Here is a 20829-nt window from a genome sequence, read left to right on the forward strand (position 1 = left end):
TTTTGCTAAACCATTCACTTCCCATTGGGCAGTATCAGACACACCACTACATGCTTACTCTGTGAACTAACTCATCCATTGAGTCACTGAAGTCACTAATAAGGGAACACCTTGGAGACACCTATATCCAGATAATTTTAGGACAGATATTTGTCCAACCAGATTTACCTGGCTAACTTTGTCCAAGCAGTGCTGAATATGAATGCTTTTCAGATAAAGTGAAACTGCGCCCTGGAAATGTCTCCAATGCCACTTTTTTTTTTTTTTAACCTGGGTAAACTTTGTGCGGGCAACCAGTTGTCTGGAAAAACATTTAGCCAGGGAGCAGGGGAAAATATTTAAATTTCACATTTTGTTTGGCTAACTCAAACTTAGCCAGACAAACCCTTTGAACATCAACCCAAAATTATTTTCAACCTTTCTTGGGTCTGTATGATATATTTTTATAGGATGGGGAAAAGGGATTTCAAGTATCAGCACAGGGAAGAGATTTTGGAGATAGGGGCAAAGGAGAAGAGGGAGAGCGGATCTGGGATAGGAAAGATCAAGAAAGAGGAGGAAAGGTAAGAGGGGGAGAACTGCAAATTTGGGATGGAAAAGAGAAGAGAGAAAGGAATATTCTAGGACTGAGTAGGGGAGGAAGGATTATAAGGAGAATCAGAGGGGGGAGAATTTTGGATCTGGGGGAAAGGAAAAGTAGGAAAAACTGGAGGTTTCAGGATCCAAGGGATAGAATCCAAGATGAAGAGAGGGAGGATCCAAATTATAGTGGGTAGTTGGAAAGATTGTCAAAGGAAGTGTCCCCATCCCTTCTCTAACCTCAAGTTGGCACACAAACACTGCACCCTCCTATTTCCTCTCTTACACAGACACACACCCCAGCTGACTCCCCTGTCAAACCCTTCTAACCTCCCCAAAATGATCCCCCCTTTGCTTTGCCAGCCTTTCCTTAACCTCAGTTGATCCCCCTCTAAACCCCCTCCAACAAACTCTCTCTGAGGCCCTCCTCTGCTTCTAGCACAATAATTCTTCTCTCACTTTCCCACTTAGATTGTCCCCCCTCATCCCTAGTTAATACCAGTCACTACAGTTGATCTCAGCCAGCAGAAAGACAGCAATGCAGTAGCAAGACAGGTGGGAGAGGCTGGATTACAGAACAGTTTTTCCTGCCTTGCTCTGTCCCCCCCCTTAGGTCTCCCCCCTTCCCCTCCCTATTCTCTGCCAAATACCTGGGAGGAGAGGAATTGGATTAGGAAGCAAAACAGATTTTCTCTGCTCTGTTCTATCCCCTCCAGCCTCACCCCTCCTCTTCTGTTCCCTGCATATTGACAGAAAGGGGAGGGGTGGAGCAGGATGCAAAGGGTTGTTCCCTGTTGAATGAGATTGAGCACAACTGGGAGACAGCAATTCTGCTGCCCACCATATTTTTGCCGCTCTAGGCACAGGCACAGAGTACTTATTGGCAAATCCAGGTCCGCTAGAGAGATATATCTTAAACTGGCAATCAGTGTCACCATAGCCTTGATATGCCTTTCTAAATTCAAGCCTGCCAAGGTAAATCAATGAGAAACATAACCTGTTATCAATTTAGAGATAGTGGTGTTTATCACTGCAAGACCAGCCAAGTAAGTGGATCTTCCAAAAGCTTTAGTCCACTCCAGATACAAAGCAACAGATCTCTTACAACTCAATGTATAAAGTGCATCCTCTCTTATAAGTGCATATGGACAAAGAAAAAATAATAAAAAGATGATTAAGATGGAAGTCTAACATCACCTCTGGCAGTAGCTGGAGTGTAAAGCACTACTCTGTTCTGATGAAACTTTGTATAAACTGTATCACTAAGGCCTGGAGTGTACTAGCTTTACAGGCTCAATTGACTGCTACCAATAATGAGACTTTCCATGTCACCTTAATTGATCAAAAACAGAGATTCTCTGTATTAAGAAAGATGAAGTGCATATATTGGGCTTGTAGATGATCCTTAAAAAAGAAATGCCATACTAGAGCAGACCAAAGGTCCATCAAGTTCAGCATTCCTTCTCTAACTGGGGCCAATCTAAGACACAAGTACCCAGCAGGATCTCAACGTGTGTTAAGTCTAGGTGGGGAGAGAAGTATGCTGGGTCTGGATGAGGGAGATGGGGGAAGATGCAGAAGTGTGCTAGGTTAGGGTAAGGGAATGGGAATGGGATCAGGAGTGTGCTGGGGAGAGGCTGGGCAGAGTAGATAGGGGTGTGGGGAACAGTATGACACAGTGGGCAGGGTGTGCTTGGATTGGGCTGAGACTGGGGAGAGAGTGCTGTGCTCAGGCTAGCAAGGGGCATCACTGTTTTGGGATCAAGTTGGGGAGGGTAGGTCAAAGTGAATTGGGATCGAACTGGAGACAGAGGGTCAGAGTGTTTTCAGGTTAGCTTAGGCAGGGATTGGACTAGGCAGGTGAGACAGTATTGTGATTGGGCTGGGGAATGGGGGTCAAGGTATGCTGGGAAGAAGCTGGGCAGAGGAGAAGAGACTTCTTGCTTCAGCCAGGGGCAAGGGATCAGAGTCTGCCAGGTTCAGGCTGTGAAAGAAGAAGGGAGTGCTGGGCAAGGGATCAATGTGTGCTGGGGTCCAGTTAGCACAGGGATCAAGGTGTGCTAGGGTTGGGATTGGGAGTAGATTAGAGAATGCTGGGTCCAGCTTAGTGAGGAGGGAAGATCAGGTGTGTGCTAGGGTCAGATTAGGGAGGAGAGAAAGGAGTGCTGGGATCAGGCTGGGGTAAGGGATCGGCAGTGCTGGTCGAGGAAATGCTAAGGAGAGCTGAAGGAAGTTCTGTGGTAAGGCTGAGGAGGCTGGAAGGGAGTGCAGGGTCAGTCTGGGGAGGAGAACACAGTTAATAGGGGTATCTGGGGAATTTGAATGGTTTTCAGCTAATATTGACCTATTTTTCTATTCAATTTTGATATAAAACTGTTGGTAAAGATAATGGCTAGGCTTGCTTAGATTTTGCGAAACTTGATCTCTGATTACCAAGTGGATTTTGCCAATCAGAGATATCCCTTAACAAATTTGACAGCAATCTTGATAGCCAGGAAATTATCCAAGAAACTGAATGCCTATATTATTAGTAAGTTTTGACTGAGTGGGAGTGGGGGTACTTGTTTCAAGTACTGTAGTGATTTGGATTTGAAGGAAATTTTCTAAAAATGGTATATTTATTCTACTGAGATCCGAAGACTACAGTGCTGGTGAATGGGGAGCTGTCTGAAGGATTTGGTCTGTTGAGGGGTAGTAGGCAAGGTTGCCTTCTCTCCCTTCTTCTCTTTCTTTTATCCCTGGAACTTATTTTACAAAGGGTGCAAGAGAAGAGGAGAGGAAAGTAGGGGGGTATTTCTTTTAAGCGATGATCAATTCAAAATTGTGGCATTTGTAGACAACATGCTAGTTGATTTCATGAACCCCCAAGAGTTTATTTAGATGTTTAATAGGCCTTTTGAGGATTTAAATTAAAGTGGAAGAAATCAGAATCCATGGCTGTTCTAAGAGGAGTTAGAGAATTATGGGGGGAAGGATAGGGTTTTTACATAAGTAGGAATAAGGCTAAACAACTCCTCTAATAATCTATATAGACATAATATGCAGCCCTTATTCATTTCTCCAAAACTAAACTGCAGCAGCAGCAGTCTTTACCACTCTCAGAGGCTGAGGAAATAAATCTTTACAAAATTATTCTATTCCCTAAATGGTTATAGGTCCTTCAATTACTTCCTATAATACTTAAAAAAAAAATATATATATATATTAGATTCAAACTTCTTTCAAAACTTGAGGAATGGCACCAAACCTACAGTTCCTACAGATAGGGTGAAAAAAAGAATAGCATCAGAGAGGCTGAGGCTTATATTGCTAGGATATTCAAAATATTGGCTAAATGATTCTTCACATTCAGAGCTGACGCTTCCATTAGGTGAATTAGGCAGCCGCCAAGAATGCCAACCCATAGGAGGTGGCAAAATTGCTAGCGTAAGTCCCTGGCCACCAGCTGAAGATAGAGGGAGACCTGAAGAGGCCACAGGCAGAGCCCTTCCTGTTCATAGCCAAAAACACAGAGAGAAGACCAGCGGGCAGAGCCCATCCTGCTCACAGCCAAACACGAAGAGAGAAGTCCAGCAGGGCAACAAGCAAAGTCCATCCCCACCTATGTTAATGAGACAGGCCTGGAAGGGCTGCAGGCGGAGCCCATCCCACTCACAGCCAAAGACAAGTAGAGAAGTACTGCAGGTCGTAGCTAAAGCCCATCCCACCTGCAGCCGAAGACAGAAGAGGGGAGGGCTGCAGGCGAAGCCCATCCATTCTGTGGCTAAACATGGAGAGGCTTGGAAGGGCCCTGGGTGGAGTCCATCTCGTCCGTGGCCAAAAAGAAGATGGAAAGAGACCTGAAAGGACCTTAAGCACAATCTATCCTTCCCATGGCCAAAGATAGGAAGTGAAAAGTATAGGAAGGCCGTGGAAGGAACCCATCCCACCCACAGCAGATGACGAAGAAAGGTCTGGAGTGAGAGAGCAAGGGTGTCTGTGTGTTTGTATATAAGTGAGAGAGAGGGAGAGAGCCTATGAGGTTATGTGTATAGAAGTGATAGAGAACCTATAATAATGTGTGTGTGTTCAGGGGAGGACCAAGGGAGCCTGTATGTTTTCATATGAGTGAGAAAGGAAGCCAGTGTGTGAGTGGCGAACATGAAAGAGATGGAGCCTATGCGATTGTGGATGTGCATGGGAGTGAAAGACAAAGAAGGAACCTGTGAGGCTGTGGGTAAGTGTGGGAGTGAGGGGAAACCTACTTTATTGCTAAAACCACAGATTTCTAAAGTCACAAAAAGCGCTTTTTACAAACTCCATTTAATGAACAGACTTTGGCCTTTTTTAAGTGAAATGGATCTGAGAACCACAATTCATTCCATGGTGTTATCTCTTGATTATTGCAACGCACTCTATTTAGGCCTCCCGCAAAATCTCTGAGAGCATTACAATTAGTACAGAACTCGGCAGCTAGAGTCATATCAGGAACCTCTATATGCGAACATATCTCACCTATTTTGATTAATCTTCATTTATTTATTTATTTATTTAAACGGTTTTATATACCGACAACCGTTTGCACATCGTGTCGGTTTACATTTATTTTATTTATTTATTTAAAGTCTCTTCTATACCAATAACCGTTCGCACATCGTATCGGTTTACATCAAACAATTAACTTTTGGGCGGGGCCCTTACAAGTAACAGTTGAATAACTGAGTAAATATATAAATACATTGAACTATAACAAAATAACTACAATGTACAGTATATATAATATAATACATGTAACTTAAAACCAATGTATATATAGGCATTGCCTTTACAAGGAACAGAGTTTGTTACCTATTAAATAGAGAATCCATTTTAAAATAATTATGCTTGTGTTCAAAGGATTAAATGGGATTGCTCTACCTAGTTTTAATGCAGCCTTGAAACTTTACCGCCCTTCGCAATGTTTAAGGTCTTCTAGTCAATTTTTATTGACTGTTCCCTCCCTCACGAATCTCGTGAGAGGTTATTTTATGTTCAAGGTCCTCTTCTCTGGAATGCTCTCCCACTCAATATAAAGATCTCTGTGCTGAAATTTAGAAAATTGCTTAAGGCCCACCTGTTTACTCGAGCTTTTGTCAGTGCATAGCTTTTCGGAGACTATTTGAACATCTTAAGCAATGACTTCCAGGCAGTCTTCTACTGAAGTGTTTTTTTTCTTTTACGTATTTTTATTTTTTCTTTTAATATTGTTTTAATTTTATTTCTGTATGATATTTTTATTATTATGATTTTATGTATGTTTCCTGTTAACCTCTTAGAAATGTTTTGATATGCGGTATATAAATGTTTTAAATAAATAAATAAATCTGTGTGTTTGTATGGGAGTGAGAGTGATATAGAAAGAGAAAGAGAAAGGAGTCAGTGCGTGTTTGAGTGGTAGTGAGATAGAGAGGGAGTCTGTGAGGTTGTGTGTGTGTGAGAGAAAGCATGTTTGTGTGCGTGAGAGACTGCATGTTTGTATGCCTGTGAGAGTATGTGTATGTGTGGGAGAGAGGAGAAAGTTTGTGTGCAGCAACCCCACCCCCACACCACTCGCTAATTCATGATAATTTCATGGATTCTGGAAATCAAAAGTTCCAAGATATGTAAAGCAGGGGATTTTTTTTTTTTTAATTATTGGGTATTATTTGATTTGTCTGATCTTTTACATTTTTTTTTTGGTGTTTGGAACATTTTTTTAAAAAGTTTATACAAGCTTTTAATTATTGGATGCAGCTCTTTTTAAATATTTATTCTTTTTATTAGATTGGTTTTACTATTATTGATGGTTTTTCTTTCTTGATTTCATTGTTTGATATTTTATGATGCCTGTCTCTAGTCCGCATTTCCTCATAAAATACAAATTGTAAAACATTCCCTGCCTAACAAGTCATACCTCCTCAGTAATCACTGAGTTGTGCTGTTTGACAATGGAGGGGAGCCCATATTTTAAATAAATCACACAAAGGTAACTACTTACTTTCATTTAGCATATCAGTTAATAACTTTTTGAAAAGTTGGTTATATACTGGGTGAACATTTTAAAATAATGAAGCATATTATTAAAAAAAATCATTTCCTCCATTAGTTTGCAATGAATGCCAAAGTATATAATCTCTAACTGCTCCAATGGATAGAGATTAGCAAGAAATGTGCAGAATACAGTAGCCTCTACTAAAGATTTAGAAAATGTGATTAAATTAATAAAATATCTAAGTTTCAATTAATATTGGAGTCCTAATACTTTCATATAAAAAAAAAAATACCATAGTAACAACAGGAAAGGTCAAACTTACTTAAGAGATCCTGACAGTTTTGGCTGTTGAAGAAGTTTTTCTGCATGATTCAAAGCCATCAGATTATCACCCAATGCCAAAGAGACATAAGCACTGCAGGCAAGTATTGAGCACCTACAGAAAGAAAAGAAAGCAATTTTGAAAATACAGCACTTTAAAATGTGTATATACACACACACAGATATATATATATAAATACATACTCCCACACACATATATATCTATATCTGTATCTATACACATACAGTTATGATCATAAGTTTATATACTTCTGGTAGAATTTGTAAGATGTGCAGCATTTTAAGAAAGCATGGTTGTTATTTTTAACGTGTTTCAAATTTAACTATTATGCATTACAGAATAACATAATCATTAAAACAAACCATAGCAATAAAGAAAATAATAAAATGGCTCTGTTCAAAAGTTTGTATGCCCTTGAATATTTGGGCTAATAATATATACTCAAATTGACACACAGATTGAGATGGCAATGAAGGATAGGTATCCACACCTGTGCCTTGTTTAATAGTAATTAGTGTCTGTGCATAAATAGTTAATGAGTTTCTTAGCTCTTGAGAAACTCTTATGCATTTCATCCAGGGCTGCACTGACTTTGGTGGTTACTAAGCATGGGGAAAGCAAAAGAACTGTCAAATGATCTGCGAGCAAAAGTAATTCAACTTTATAAATCAGGAAAAGGATATAAAAAGATATCCAAAGTTTTGAAAATGCCAATCAGTACTGTTCAAACTCTGATCAAGAAGTGGAAAATTATGGGTTCTGTTAATACCAAGCCATGGTCAGGAAAACCAAGAAATATTTCAGACACAACTGCCAGGAAAATTGGACAGGATGCAAAGAAAAACTCATAAACAACTTCTACTGAAACATAGGCTTCTCTGAAACAAAGTGGTATGGGTGTTTCAGCATGCACAATAAGGAAATACTTGAACAAAAATGGACTGCATGGTAGAACTGCCAGAAAAAAAGCCATTGTTGCACCACAACACAATACAGTCTGCTTATATATCACCAAACACCACCTAGAGAAGTCTCAAAACTTTTGGAACAAAATAATTTGGCGTGATAAGACCAAAATTGAACTTTATGATCACAACCATAAACTCTATCAGGCCGACACAGAAACGATCACGGGAGAACAGGCGCTCCGTGTTGAGCACCTGCTCTCCCGACGTACGCCCAGCCACCTCTCCTGGGCGTGCAATCCTATATGTAAATGAGGGGTCACGCTTAAAGGAGGCGCTAAGGATTATTACGCGGCGTTAATTTATGAACATAAAATGTGCGGATTGGCACATTTGAATCCCGGGTGAATGACTAATAGGCTCATCAACAAGCATTTTACATGGGAAGAGTGCTATTAGTTTTCAGGGGGTTTGGGCATGCGTTTTTGAGGCGCTAAACCCCTTACAGTATTAAGGGGTAACAGATGCCCCTCGAAAACACATGGCCAAATGCATGTTTAACAGTGCATATGGCCTAGCACACTTTACTGAATCAGCCCGTATGTTTGGAGAGGAGTAAACAAGGCCTATGAAGAGAAGCATAACATCCCTATTGTGAAACATGGAGATAGATCTCTACTGTTTTGGGGGGGTGGGGTAGGGGGGGGGTTGAGCTACCGTGGTACAGGGAATTTAGTCAAAATATTGGAGGAGGATTTGCATTCATCAGCCAGGAAGCTGCGCATGGGGCTCACTTGGACATTCCAACATGATAAAGATCCAAAACATAAAGCCATGTTGACCCTTCAGTGGTTGAGGCAGAAGAAAATGAAGGCTCTAGAGTGTCATCACAGTCTCCTGACCTCAACATCATTGAGCCACTTTGGTGGGGAACTCAAACATGCAATTCATGCTAGACAACCAAAGAATTTCCAGGATCTGAGGTTTTTTGTCAAGAGGAGTGGGAAGCTTTACCACATGAGAAAATAAAGAGCCTCATTCACAACTATCACAAAAGACTGCTAGATGTCATTGATGCAAAGAGGGGCAATACATGATATTAAGAACTAAGGGTATGTAAACTTCTGAACAGGACCATTTTATTATTTCCCTTATTGCTATGGTTTGTTTAATGATTGTGCTAGTCTGTGTTGCATAATAGTTTAATTTGAAACACATTAAAAATAATAATGTATTTTGTCTGATCACTCATGTTTTCTTAAAATGCTACACATCTTACAAATTGTCAGGGGTATGTTAACATATGAGCACAACTGTATATACACACACACATACATATATTTATATATACCACACACACACATATATATATATATATATATATACACACACACACACATATATACAAACACATACACACATGCAACATGTTTAGTATACATAATTGTGCAGTTTCTATATTGTAAGTTGGTTTTCACATTTTGTGGTTCCACTAAAGATGGTTTATGTTCATTTCAGAAACAAAGCCATGATATTTACAAAAATATGATTGAGGGACTGGAAAGTTTTCCCAAACAGCTGACTTTTTCTGAAAATTAACAACATTCTACAAACAATGAAAAATCCTTTTAGTTTCTTCGTGAGTTACTGGCAGATTGAACACCCCACAGATAAATAAAAAATCCTAGTAATAAGTTATTTAAAATTGAAATAGCTGCTCTAAGTAGAAGGCTAAGTGTCTCTGAATATGAGCTGTCCAAACCCTGGCCTCAATTTCCATCTAAAGTAGTACACATAAATTTGACAAAAAATAACACAGTGATAGCTGAGCAAAAGGTTTCAGAAAAGGACATAGTTCCTCAACAAAAAAAGATTAAATTCTTAGTGGAACAGCAATTTAAAAATGTGAAAGCAAATGTTGCTTACCTGTACCAGGTGTTCTCACAGGACAGCAGGATGTTAGTCCTCACATATGGGTGACATCACAGGATGGAGCCCAATCACGGAACACTTCTGTCAAAGTTTCCAGAACTTTGACTGGCCCCTACTGGGCATGCCCAGCAATGGCACTAACCCTGCAGCCAGCAGGGGTCCCCCTTCAGTCTTGTTAAAAAGCTACAGGTAGTGCAGAAAATAAAATAAGAAAATGTTACGAACCCAACACCGCGGGGCGGCGGGTGGGTTTCATGAGGACAAATATCCTGCTGTCCTGTGAGAACACCTGTTATAGGTAAGCAACATTTGCTTTCTCACAGGACAAGTAGGATGGTAGTCCTCACATATGGGTGAGTACCGAACTGAGTATGTCCGAGTATGCACCAAATGTACTGAGGCATGCAAGGCACTATGCCTGGGATGAAATTTGGCCAAGGCCATCCTGAACCCCACCGGGCAGGCGGAAGGGTGTTGGTATGTCACGTTATAAATAGGTTGCGCAAGACAGACTGGAACGATGGAATCTTGTCTTCCGGCTTTGTCTAAGCAATAATGGGCTGTAAAGGTATGGAGAGAACTCCAGGTGGCAGCCCTGCAAATGTCAGGAAGCGGCACCGAGCGTAGGTGTGCTACTGAAGTCACCATGACCCTCACAGAGTGTGCTTTAACACGGTCTTGAAGTGGAATGCCCGCTTGCTGAAAGCAAAAGGATATGCAGTCCGCCAACCAGGAGGAGAGAGTCTGTTTACCCACAGGCTGCCCCAATTTGATGGTATGGAAAGAGACAAACAATTGAGTGCTTTTCCTGTGGGCAGCTGTACGGTGTAGGTAGAACGCTAGAGCCCGTTTGCAATCAAGGGTATGCAGAGCCTGCTCTCCTGGATTGGAATGGGGCCTGGGAAAAAAGGTAGGTAGTATAATGGATTGATTGAGATGAAACTCCGAAACTACCTTAGGTAAGAATTTAGGGTGAGTGCGGAGTACTGCCCGGTCCTGCAGAAGTTTAATGTAAGGCAGATAGGTAACTAGAGCCTGTAATTCACTAACTCTGCAAGCGGAAGTGATTGCCAAAAGGAAAATCACTTTCCATATGAGATATCGAAGGTCACAGGATTGAAAAGGCTCGAATGGTGGTTTCATGAGCCGACCCAAAACTAGGATGAGGTCCCAAGGACGCAGAGGAGGCTTGAGGTGAAGCAAGCCTTTCAAAAAATGTGATACAAGGGGTTGTACTGATATGGGAACATCCCCGATACCTTTATGGAAGGTGGCTACTGCACTGACATGCATCCTGATGGAGGAAGTTTTTAGACCGGCTTCTGACAAGTGCCAGAGATAGGCCAGAAATTTCGTGATTGGACAAGTAAAGGGATCAAAGGATTGAGAAGAGCACCATGACATGAACCTGGTTCATTTGTAAGAATATGATTTCCTCGTGGAAGGCTTCTGTGAAGCAATCAGGACACGGGAAACTGGTTCAGATAGGTTAAGTGGCTGAAGGATTAACCTTTCAACATCCATGCCGTCAGGGACAAGGCTTGAAGATTGGGGTGGCTTGGCACCTGTCATTTTGAGTGATTAGAAGCTGGTCTTTTCCCAAGGGAATGTGCCTGAGAATGGAGAGATCCTGAAGTATTGGAAACCACACTTGGCGCGACCAGTGGGGTGCTATCAGGATCATTGTTCCCTTGTCCTGACGTAACTTCTTGAGAGTCTTCGAGAGAAGTGGAAGTGGAGGGAATGCATATAGGAGACCAGTTGCCCATGATAGGGAGAACGCTTCTCTTGACTGATAGTGCTGGCTGCGAATGAGAGAGAGCGGAAGTTGTCAACTTTGCGATTTTGAGGTGACACATTGAGGTCTATTTGAGGATAACCCCATTGTTGGAAGATTGAGTTCACTACTGAAGGGTTGAAAGGTGCGAGTCCTGGCAAGTAGGTGGCCCTGAGGTACATCGAGTGGGAGAGGGCCCCCGCCCATATCTGCGCAGTTTCCTGACACAGAAGGTAGGAGCCCGTCCCTCCCTGTTTGTTGATGTACCACATGGCCACCTGGTTGTCCGTCTGGATCAGGTTGACTTGATTGGAGAGGCAATCCTGAAATACCCTGAGAGCACTTCTGATTGCTCGCAGCTCCTGGAAATTTATTTGGTGTTTGGCTTCCTCTGGAGACCAAGATCCTTGTGTCTGCAGATTGGCCACGTGGGCTCCCCAGCCGAGGTTGGAAGCATCGGTGGTGAGAGTTATTTGATGGTCTGGAGCCTGGAAGGGCAAGCCCTGGAGGAGATTGACCTGATTTCTCCACCAGGCAAGAGACTGACGGAGTGAGTCGGTTACGTGGGCAATGGTCGACAGGGGCTGAATGGATTGAGTCCATTGTGACTTTAGAGTCCACTGCATGACTCTCATGGCCAAGCGGGCCATTGGGGGTGACCTGAACTGAGGACGCCATGTGTCCCAGGAGGATGAGAAAGTGGTGTGCAGTCGTGGAGTGCTGAGACTGCAGCTGGTATGCAAGAGACACGAGAGTGAGAGCTTGCTGTTGAGGCAGAAAAGCCTTTGCCTGCAAGGTGTCCAAGTCTGCCCCAATGAACGATAAGGTTTGAGATGGCACTAAGTAGGATTTGTCGTAATTGACGAGAAATCCGAATGAAATTAGAGTGTGTAAAGTAAGATGTAAGGATGACAGAGCAGCTTGCTGAGTGGGAGCCCTGATTAACCAATCGTCTAGATAGCGGTAGACGTGAACATCTTGAATCCTGAGGAAGGCTGCAACTATGACGAGGCATTTTGTGAAGACTCGTGGTGCAGACTTGAGGCCAAATGGAAGCATTCGGTACTTATAATGATTGGGGCCTACTAGAAACCGCAGGTATTTGCGATGAGATGGAATTATCGTGATATGAGTGTATGCGTCCTGGAGGTCTAGAGAGCAGAGCCAGTCTCCTCTTTGTAGAAGAGGAAGAAGAGAGCCCAAGGTTACCATTTTGAACTTCTCTCGCTGGAGGTACTTGTTGAGGACACTTAGATCCAGAATTGGATGAACGCCTCCCAATTTTTTGGGGATTAGAAAGTACCGGGAATAGAACCCTAAGCCTTGTTGGGAATAGGGCACTGGTTCTATTGCCTTGGCCTGGAGGAGGAGGGAGACCTCCTGTTCCAGAAGGATGGAGTGATCGGATGTTCTCGTCGGTAGAGGTGGGGAGTCCGGTGGAATGGAGAGAAAGTTCAGACGATACCCTTGAGCAATTATCGCTAGGACCCACTTGTCTGAGGTGATTGAGTACCACCTGTTGTTGAAATGACACAATCGACCTCCCACTGGTTTGTGGGGCAATGGAAGCTGGCTGCTGCTCTATATGCAGGAGTCAAAAACCGGAAGCAGGGCCCGGCTGAAAAGCCACTTGCGGTTTTTGTTTTCGTGTCTGACGAGACTGGGCTTTTTGAAACAGTCTCATTGAACGGGTTCTCGTTGGTGGCGGGTAGGACTTCTTCGGGCGGAAGAATGACTTCTTAGAGTCCTTTCTGAAGGGCTGTTTTGAAGAGTACTCAGAAGGCATCAGAGAGAGCTGTCTTAGGGTCTCATGATGTTCCTTGAGTTCCGCCACCATTTGTTGAATCTGCTCGCCAAACAGATTATCTCCTACACAAGGCAGGTCGGATAATCTGTCTTGTACTTCAGGGCGAAGGTCGGAAGACTTGAGCCAGGCCCATCATCTTGCCAAGATAGCAGCTGCAGATACCCTGGGTAGTGTCAAAGGTATCATAAGATGATCTGATCTCATGCTTGCCTGCCTCAAAACCCTTGTTTACTAGGGTTTGGAGTTGCTCTTGAAATTGCTGAGGCAGGGAGTCTGTTAAGTCTTGTATCTGCTAAAATAAGACCCTATTATATTGGGACATATAGAGCTGATAAGAGGCAATTCTGGAGATGAGCATTGATCCCTAGAAGACACGGCGACCAATGGCATCTAGAAATTTCTGTTCCTTGCCTGGGGGGGAAAGCAAGTGTGAGGTTTTGATCTCCTTGCTCTTTTCTGGGCAGATTCGACAACCACAGATTGGTGATCCAATTGAGGTTTGCGAAAGCCTGGAGCTGACTGAACAAGATAGGTGGTGTCAGCTTTCCTGTGGACTGGAGCAACAGAGCCAGGATGTTCCCAGTTCCTTTTGAGGAGATCCAGAAGAACCTGGTGGATAGGGATGGAGGTTATTTCCTTGGGAGCATCCAGGAATTGTAACAGCTCCATCATTTGATGCCTGTCCTCTTGTTCAGTCTGCAATTGGAAGGGAACCAATTCAGACATCTCCTTCACAAAATTTCTAAAGGAAAGGTCCTCTGGAGGAGAACGCTTTCTGCAGGTGAAGGTGGTGAAGGCAAATCATCGGTGTCTGGTGAAGAATCATCAGGCCAGGTATCGTAGGGATCAGCATCTGCTCCTCTAGGGACTAGAAGAAGATGGGGCGGTGGAATCCTTGGAAGGTCCTGGTCGAGGCTCCGAAGGACTCGAAGGAATAACTGGAGGCACCGATGAGGGCATCGAAGGCACCTGTGCAGGCATCGATGGCATCGATGGTGCCGATGGATGCGTCGGCACCTATGGGTGGATCGGTGGCACTGGACGTATCGGCATCGACGGCTGAGGCATTGGCAGAACTCCCGATGGAGGTATGCGGAATGGGGTTTCTCCTCCCGATGACAAAGCAAGCAGGGAGGGCACCAGAGCCATCGGTGACCCGGGGCCCATCAGTGGAAAAGCGGCCATAAGCACTTCCATCCTCGAGAGCAGCAGTGCCAACGCTGCTGGAATCGGGTCAGTGGTCAGTTCTGCAATCGGTACCGGTGTCGGAGGAACCTGGAGTCGATGCATCGCCTTGTCGATGGCCTCCTGAACCATCCGGTCCAGTTCTTCTCGGAGACCTGGAGCAAGCAGCCCCAGCTCCGGAGCATAAGAAGGAGGCAGAGGCATAGCCGGAGGGACCACCGTTAAAGGCGGAGTCGAGGCTCCCAATATCCTGTCGGGTGAAAAGGTCAGTGCCTTTTCTGGACGGGACTTCTTCGACTGTGGCTCGGACGATGGCGAGGTCGATGATTTTGCTCCCTCGATGGTCTGAGACTTTCGATGCCGGTGGCGATGTTTATCTCTACGATCCCCTCGGTCTTGAGGGGGAGTAGAGGGTGTCAAAGGCCGAGAAGTTGTCGATGCCGGACGGTCACCGGCCGGAGGTCGATTCTGGCGCGAAGTTGACTGTGCCTGTTCTGACGACGTCGCTGCAATAGACGGCGTTGGGGTTTGAGCACGGAAGAGAAGTTCAATCTTCTCCATTCTAGCCTTGTGACATTTTGGTGTCATAAGGGCATATTTGGTGCAGGTTAGGACATCGTTCTCACATCCGAAACACATTACACAGACTTTGTGAGGGTCTGTGATGGACATGGTGCGATTACAGTCCAGGCACCAGCAGAACCCCGACACCATGGCCATGAAAAAATTGAGCCGCGGTACGGTCGACGGCCAGTAGGCCATGAGGGCCAAACTCGACGGTAATCAACGGAAAACGGGTTAAAATCTTACCGGAGTACCACGGCTTGAAAAAGTTGAATGAGGGACCCCTGTGGGGTAAATTAAATTTTAGTAATTCCGTGAGGAAAATTCATGTCAGGAATCTCTGCAGAGCTCCTTAACCGCGTGGCTACTGCTGCGCGCAAAAAAGAAGATTGAAGGGGGACCCTTGCTGTCTGCAGGGTTAGTGCCATGCTGGGCATGCCCAGTAAGGGCCAGTCAAAGTTCTGGAAACTTTGACAGAAGTGTTCCGTGATTGGGCTCCATCCTGTGATGTCATCCATATGTGAGGACTAACATCCTGCTTGTCCTGTGAGAACTATCCACACAATATAAAAACAATTATACTTTAATAATACAAAACTCAATAAGGTATATGTGAAGCTGTAGTAAAATATTTTAATACCACTATTCTAAAGTTGCAATTAAATACTACAATCAAGAAATTTAAACCAATTTTCTTCTATATTTCCTTAAATACAGCATTTGGTTAAGCATCTTTACAAAATGCCGTCTTCTGTAACATTTGTGATCTATCACCATTATATGGCTCTAAAAACAGTATCAAATTCTGAGATGAAATCAAACTTGAAGAAAAATTACATTTTACAGTTTAGATTTACATGGATAGGATATAGAAAACACTTTAAGGAAAAACAGTTTATCTGCAGTCTCATGATGCTAGAACCCTCAAAGTTTATCACCTTTCATAAAAAATAAGAGCAGATGCAATTCTTGCACAAGAATCCAAAATACCAACACAAGAGCTAGGGCTGCACTGAGCAATCAAGTAATATACACAACAAATGCAGAAGAATTCTCTGATGGGCCAAAGCTTTTTCATATAACAAAGATTTTTAATATGGCAACTCCACTGTTAAGTGCATAATATCTCAATTCAATTCAAGGGTCCCTCGACATGGACCCCGTGTTTTGCCAAGCTGGCTGCGTCAGGAGGGACAACACAGTTAGAACATCATTCGTTTTCCGTACGAGGTAACAGGTTACAGGGAATTCTTCTGTACTTGTATATATTACAAGAATCCAAACCATACAATCCAAGTCTTCAAATTATAGCCTTCTATCAGGATGTTAGCATTAGAATAAGTTATTATAGGCCTATGCTATTCTTCTAATACAAGGAGAATATATCAGGATATTTCACAGTGCTGCCAGGAAAGCTGCTAATTTTTCATTGCATGGAATCTTTGTGTTACTGATACTGTGGCTCATTCCTGGGAGAGGTTCTTTCCTATGCAGGGAAAATTCTGTGGACTCCAGACAGAGAACTGGTTTGTGTGAGCTGTTGGAAGGCTGCACGTGACCTTCCTGGTAGTAGGTGGGCTATTAGAGCAGCAATGCTCTGGCAACTGTCAAGCTCACTCTCGGTCCAGCAGCAAGTTATGTAATTCATGGCAGAGCCTAGGTTCCTTTATAACTATATTCCCAGGAGGTAAGCACTTTAATCATACCCAGGCAAGTCAAGAAACACTTCACCACCACAGCCAGCTCCCTCCTTCATCCTGTCCAGATGTCACATCAAATCTGAATCTGTACATAGCCTTTCAAGAGAGAAACAATTTAATTCTATTTCTAGTTCAAAATACAACAGATAAAGCTACTATGAAAAGAAAGCAACCAACAGTTATTTCATACAATTGGACAATGCAAACCTACTTGTAAACTGGTTAAATTTTCTAGGACAGTTGTTAGCCATAATATTAGGATGTAAATCATGGAAACAATTCCTATGGCCCAGACAGAAGGTGCCAGTTTAGCAGACCTTCCTTTGATTTGTTCAAATCCTTCTAGCTTGTTTTCTTTTAATTTTACATTTAAAATGCTGTATGGTAATCTATACCGCTTCCAACCGTCATCATTTCCCACTATATGAGAAGGCACAACAGCTAGTATGTGGTTTTCAGATATTTTCTATACTTTGATTGTCAAAGTCACTTAAGACAAATGCTTAGCTGAACTGACAGTTAAACAGAGCAGAAATCAATCTGGGCAAAAAGATAACCATGTCCACAACCCTACCCATCTCGATACTCCCCCATCCATAGCTACTGCACAGCTCCACAAACTTCCCAAAATACTAGGACAGAATGAGAAATTACTAGAGATTTGTAGTCGGGAAGGAAAAAAAGACCAGAGGAAAACAAAAGAAATTGTGTGGTTTTCCTAGCGTTTTTTCCTAGGGAAAAAAAACCCTACCCCAATCCTTCAAATTTAATACAAAGGCCCTCACCCTCCCAACTCCCCCAAGAGTCACCCAAAGTCCCTGGTCCATTGCTCCTACCATGTGACAGAGGCTGGTCAATGGCACAAGGCCGCTGGCACCATTTTGATTACTGGCAGCCAAAGGCCCGAGAGCGGGAGATCGCTTCTGGGCCCCCCCCCGCTGGACCACCAGGGACTTTGGGTGAATCTTTTGGGGGGGGGAGTAGGGATGGTGGGGGGCTTTGTATTTAATTCAATTTGAAAGGTTGGGGTTTTTTTGTAAACAACATTTTCAACCAAAAAAAAATTTCCAATCCGGGGGTGGATGAAAATGGCTCACCCCAGAACAAAAAATGAAATGGCCGTGAAAAAAAACAAACCTATGCACACCTCCGGAAATTACTCTTTACCTGATAATTTCCTTTTCTTTAGGACAGTCAGATGAATCCAGAACATGTGGGTTATGCATTCCTACCAGCAGACGGAGACAGAGTAACTGACATCTCAGGATATACACCCCTGCAGTTACATCAGCTTGCCAGAATTCTCTTCAAAAGCATCTGTGGTCAGACTAGCAAAAAACTTTATGAAAAACAGATAACCATTGCAATACTCAGCCAACAGGCAAGAATGTAATAACACTAGTCTAGGGACTGGAGTAACACTTATCAGTAAGCCCCGTAACAGGTAGGCACACAGAAGGATCACTATGCAATCATAGGCAGCCAAGGGAGGGAAGCTGGATTCATCTAACTGTCCTAAAGGAAAGGAAATTATCAGGTAAGCAGTAATTTCTCATTTATAAGCATCCAGTTAGATAACTCCAGAACAAGTGGGATATACCCAGCCTACTCCTGAATAGGGTTGCGAGCTGCCCGTGGTCCAGTCAAAACCGCATGTTCAAAGGCTGCGTCCAGACGATAATACTTGGAAAAGTGTATGAGGACCATGTCGCAGCTCAGCAAATGTTGATGGGAGAAAATCTAACTTTTGCCCATGACACTGCCTGAGCTTAAGTAGAATGGGCCCAAACCTGATTAGGTAACAGCTTCCCAGCACCCACAAATGTGGTTGTGACTACCTCCTAAATCCATGGAGGACAAACAGGTGATAAAGCCCAGTGACCTCCAAATATCTGAAAATATGTTGCTTGACATTCAAGGGTCTCAACAGAAGAGAAGGACTGATTCAATTGAAATTCAGACACCACTTTCAGTAAAAAGAAAAATGCCTCCTGGCAAGACAAGGCCTGCAGCTCAGAAACTCTAAGCACAGTACAATTTGCCACAAGGAATACTGCTGTCAAGGTCAGAAATGGCAAGGACAGAGTACATAGCAGTCGAAATTTAGGGCCTACCAAAAAATCCAAAACCAAATTGAGACGCCATAGGGGCACCGGAAACGCAAAGGAGGACAAAGATGTTCCACTCTTTTCAGAAAACGGACCACATCCCAATAAGCTGACAAGGATCTACCATTGACTAGACCCCTGAAATAGGCGAGAGCAGTTACTTGTACCCTTAAGGAGTAAAGGGCCAAGCCTTTATTCAAACCATCCTGCAAAAATCCCAAAATGTCTGGTATTTTGACAGAACAAGGAAGAGGACCATGATCCTCACACCAGGCCTCAAACACTCTCCAAATCCGCACATAGGCCAAGGAAGTGGAGAACTTTCTAGCTCTTAGCAAGACGGAGATCGCTGCCGCAGAGTATCCATGTTTCATCAAGCGAACCCCGTCAAGGACCATACCATAAAACAAAATCACATTGGATCTTTGTGAAGGACAGGCACCCGTCGGAAGTTGAAGAGGTGAATCCACCAGGAGCCTCCGCAGATCTGCATACCACGGTCTCCTAGGCCAATCTGGAACAACCAAAAACACCATCCCTCTGTGGCATCCAATCCTTCGAATCAATCTGCCCAACATGGCCATGGAGGAAAGGCATACGGCAACTTGTCTTCTGGCCACTCCTACATAAGTGCATCGATCGCCAATGACCTCAGATCTCTTCTGTGGCTGAAGAATTGAGAAACTTACACAGTGTGCAAAGTCGCCAAAAGGTCCAGGAAAGGGAGACCCCAGTAATCCGGAATCAGCTGAAACTCATCTGACAACGCCCACTCTCCTGGGTCCAGACTCTCCCTGCTGAGAAAGTCTGTTCTTATGCTGTCTTAGCCTGTGATGTGCGAGGCTGAGATCCCCCCATCTGGAGATGCATCTCAGCCCATTCCATAAAATGATGTATTTCCTGGACACTTGCTGGCTCTTGGTGCCTCCATGCGGATTGATTTAGGCCACAGTTATTGCATTGTCTGACATTATGAGGACCAAGCGACCGTGCAGCCTGTCGCCGACCTGTAAACATGCCCTGGCCTCCAAGCGATTAATGTCCAGAGAGACACTCTGCACTCCAGCATCCTTGCGCCGTCAGCTCCTGACAGTGAACTTCCCAACCAAGGAGTCTCGCATCCATTGTCAAGACTAGCCAATCCAGAGGGGATAGCTAAACTCCCTTCTGTAGATGATCTGCCTGCAACCACCACTGCAGCTGGGAGAAGACCTCCATTGGTAGGTGGAGCCGAACTGAATAGTCCTAAGACTGCGGATTCCACAGAGACAGCAGGGAGCACTGAAGAGGAGGCATATGCGCTCTTGCCCATCGTCATAAAGCCAAGGATCTGCAGGAAAAACCTTACAGTTGGGCGCAGAGTGGTCAACAACAGACGGAGTTGAGCTAGCAGCTTCTGAATTTGAGCTTCCGGCAGAAACATCTTGGCCTCCGTGTCAAACTGAACCCCCAGGTATTTCAGCAACTGAGTAGGCTGAAGACTGCTCTTGGCTAGGTTCACCACCCAGCCGCGCTCCCGCAACAGAGATATCACCCTGCAAATCACCAAGCAGCTCTCTTCCAGTGACTTGGCACGAATCAGCCAGTCATCCAAATACGGGTGTACTAGGAGATTATCCTCTCTCAACTCTGCCACAACTACCACCATTACCTTGGAACAGGTTCTGGGAGTGGTAGCCAGACCAAGGGCAGTACCCGAAACTGAAAGTGGCTTCCCAGAACTCCAAACCATAAAATGCGTTGATGTTCCAGTCAGATGGGAATGTGGAGATACACCTCTGACAGATCTAGAGAGGCAAGACATTACCCCGACTGCACAGCCATTATTAACGAGCACAATGTCTTCATGTGAAAATGCTTCACTTGCAAATGAAGACTGATATCTTTGAGGTCCAAGATGGGACAAAATGAGCACCCCTTCTTTGGCACAACAAAATAAT

General features: G+C 43.9%; 1 protein-coding gene across 6 annotated transcripts in view; it reads right to left on the bottom strand.

Annotated features, from left to right (window-relative positions):
• CNOT10 (CCR4-NOT transcription complex subunit 10) overlaps nt 1-20829 on the bottom strand; it is a 241718-nt gene that overhangs the window by 42459 nt on the left and 178430 nt on the right. For all 6 annotated transcript variants that reach the window (XM_029589403.1, XM_029589407.1, XM_029589405.1 and 3 more), the window contains one exon: nt 6891-7004. In XM_029589403.1, coding sequence (XP_029445263.1) covers nt 6891-7004 — 114 coding nt within the window. The remainder of the gene's footprint in view (nt 1-6890; nt 7005-20829) is intronic.

The sequence above is a fragment of the Rhinatrema bivittatum genome, chromosome 2 (assembly GCF_901001135.1).
Source record: "Rhinatrema bivittatum chromosome 2, aRhiBiv1.1, whole genome shotgun sequence".
Taxonomy (NCBI): Eukaryota; Metazoa; Chordata; class Amphibia; order Gymnophiona; family Rhinatrematidae; genus Rhinatrema; species Rhinatrema bivittatum.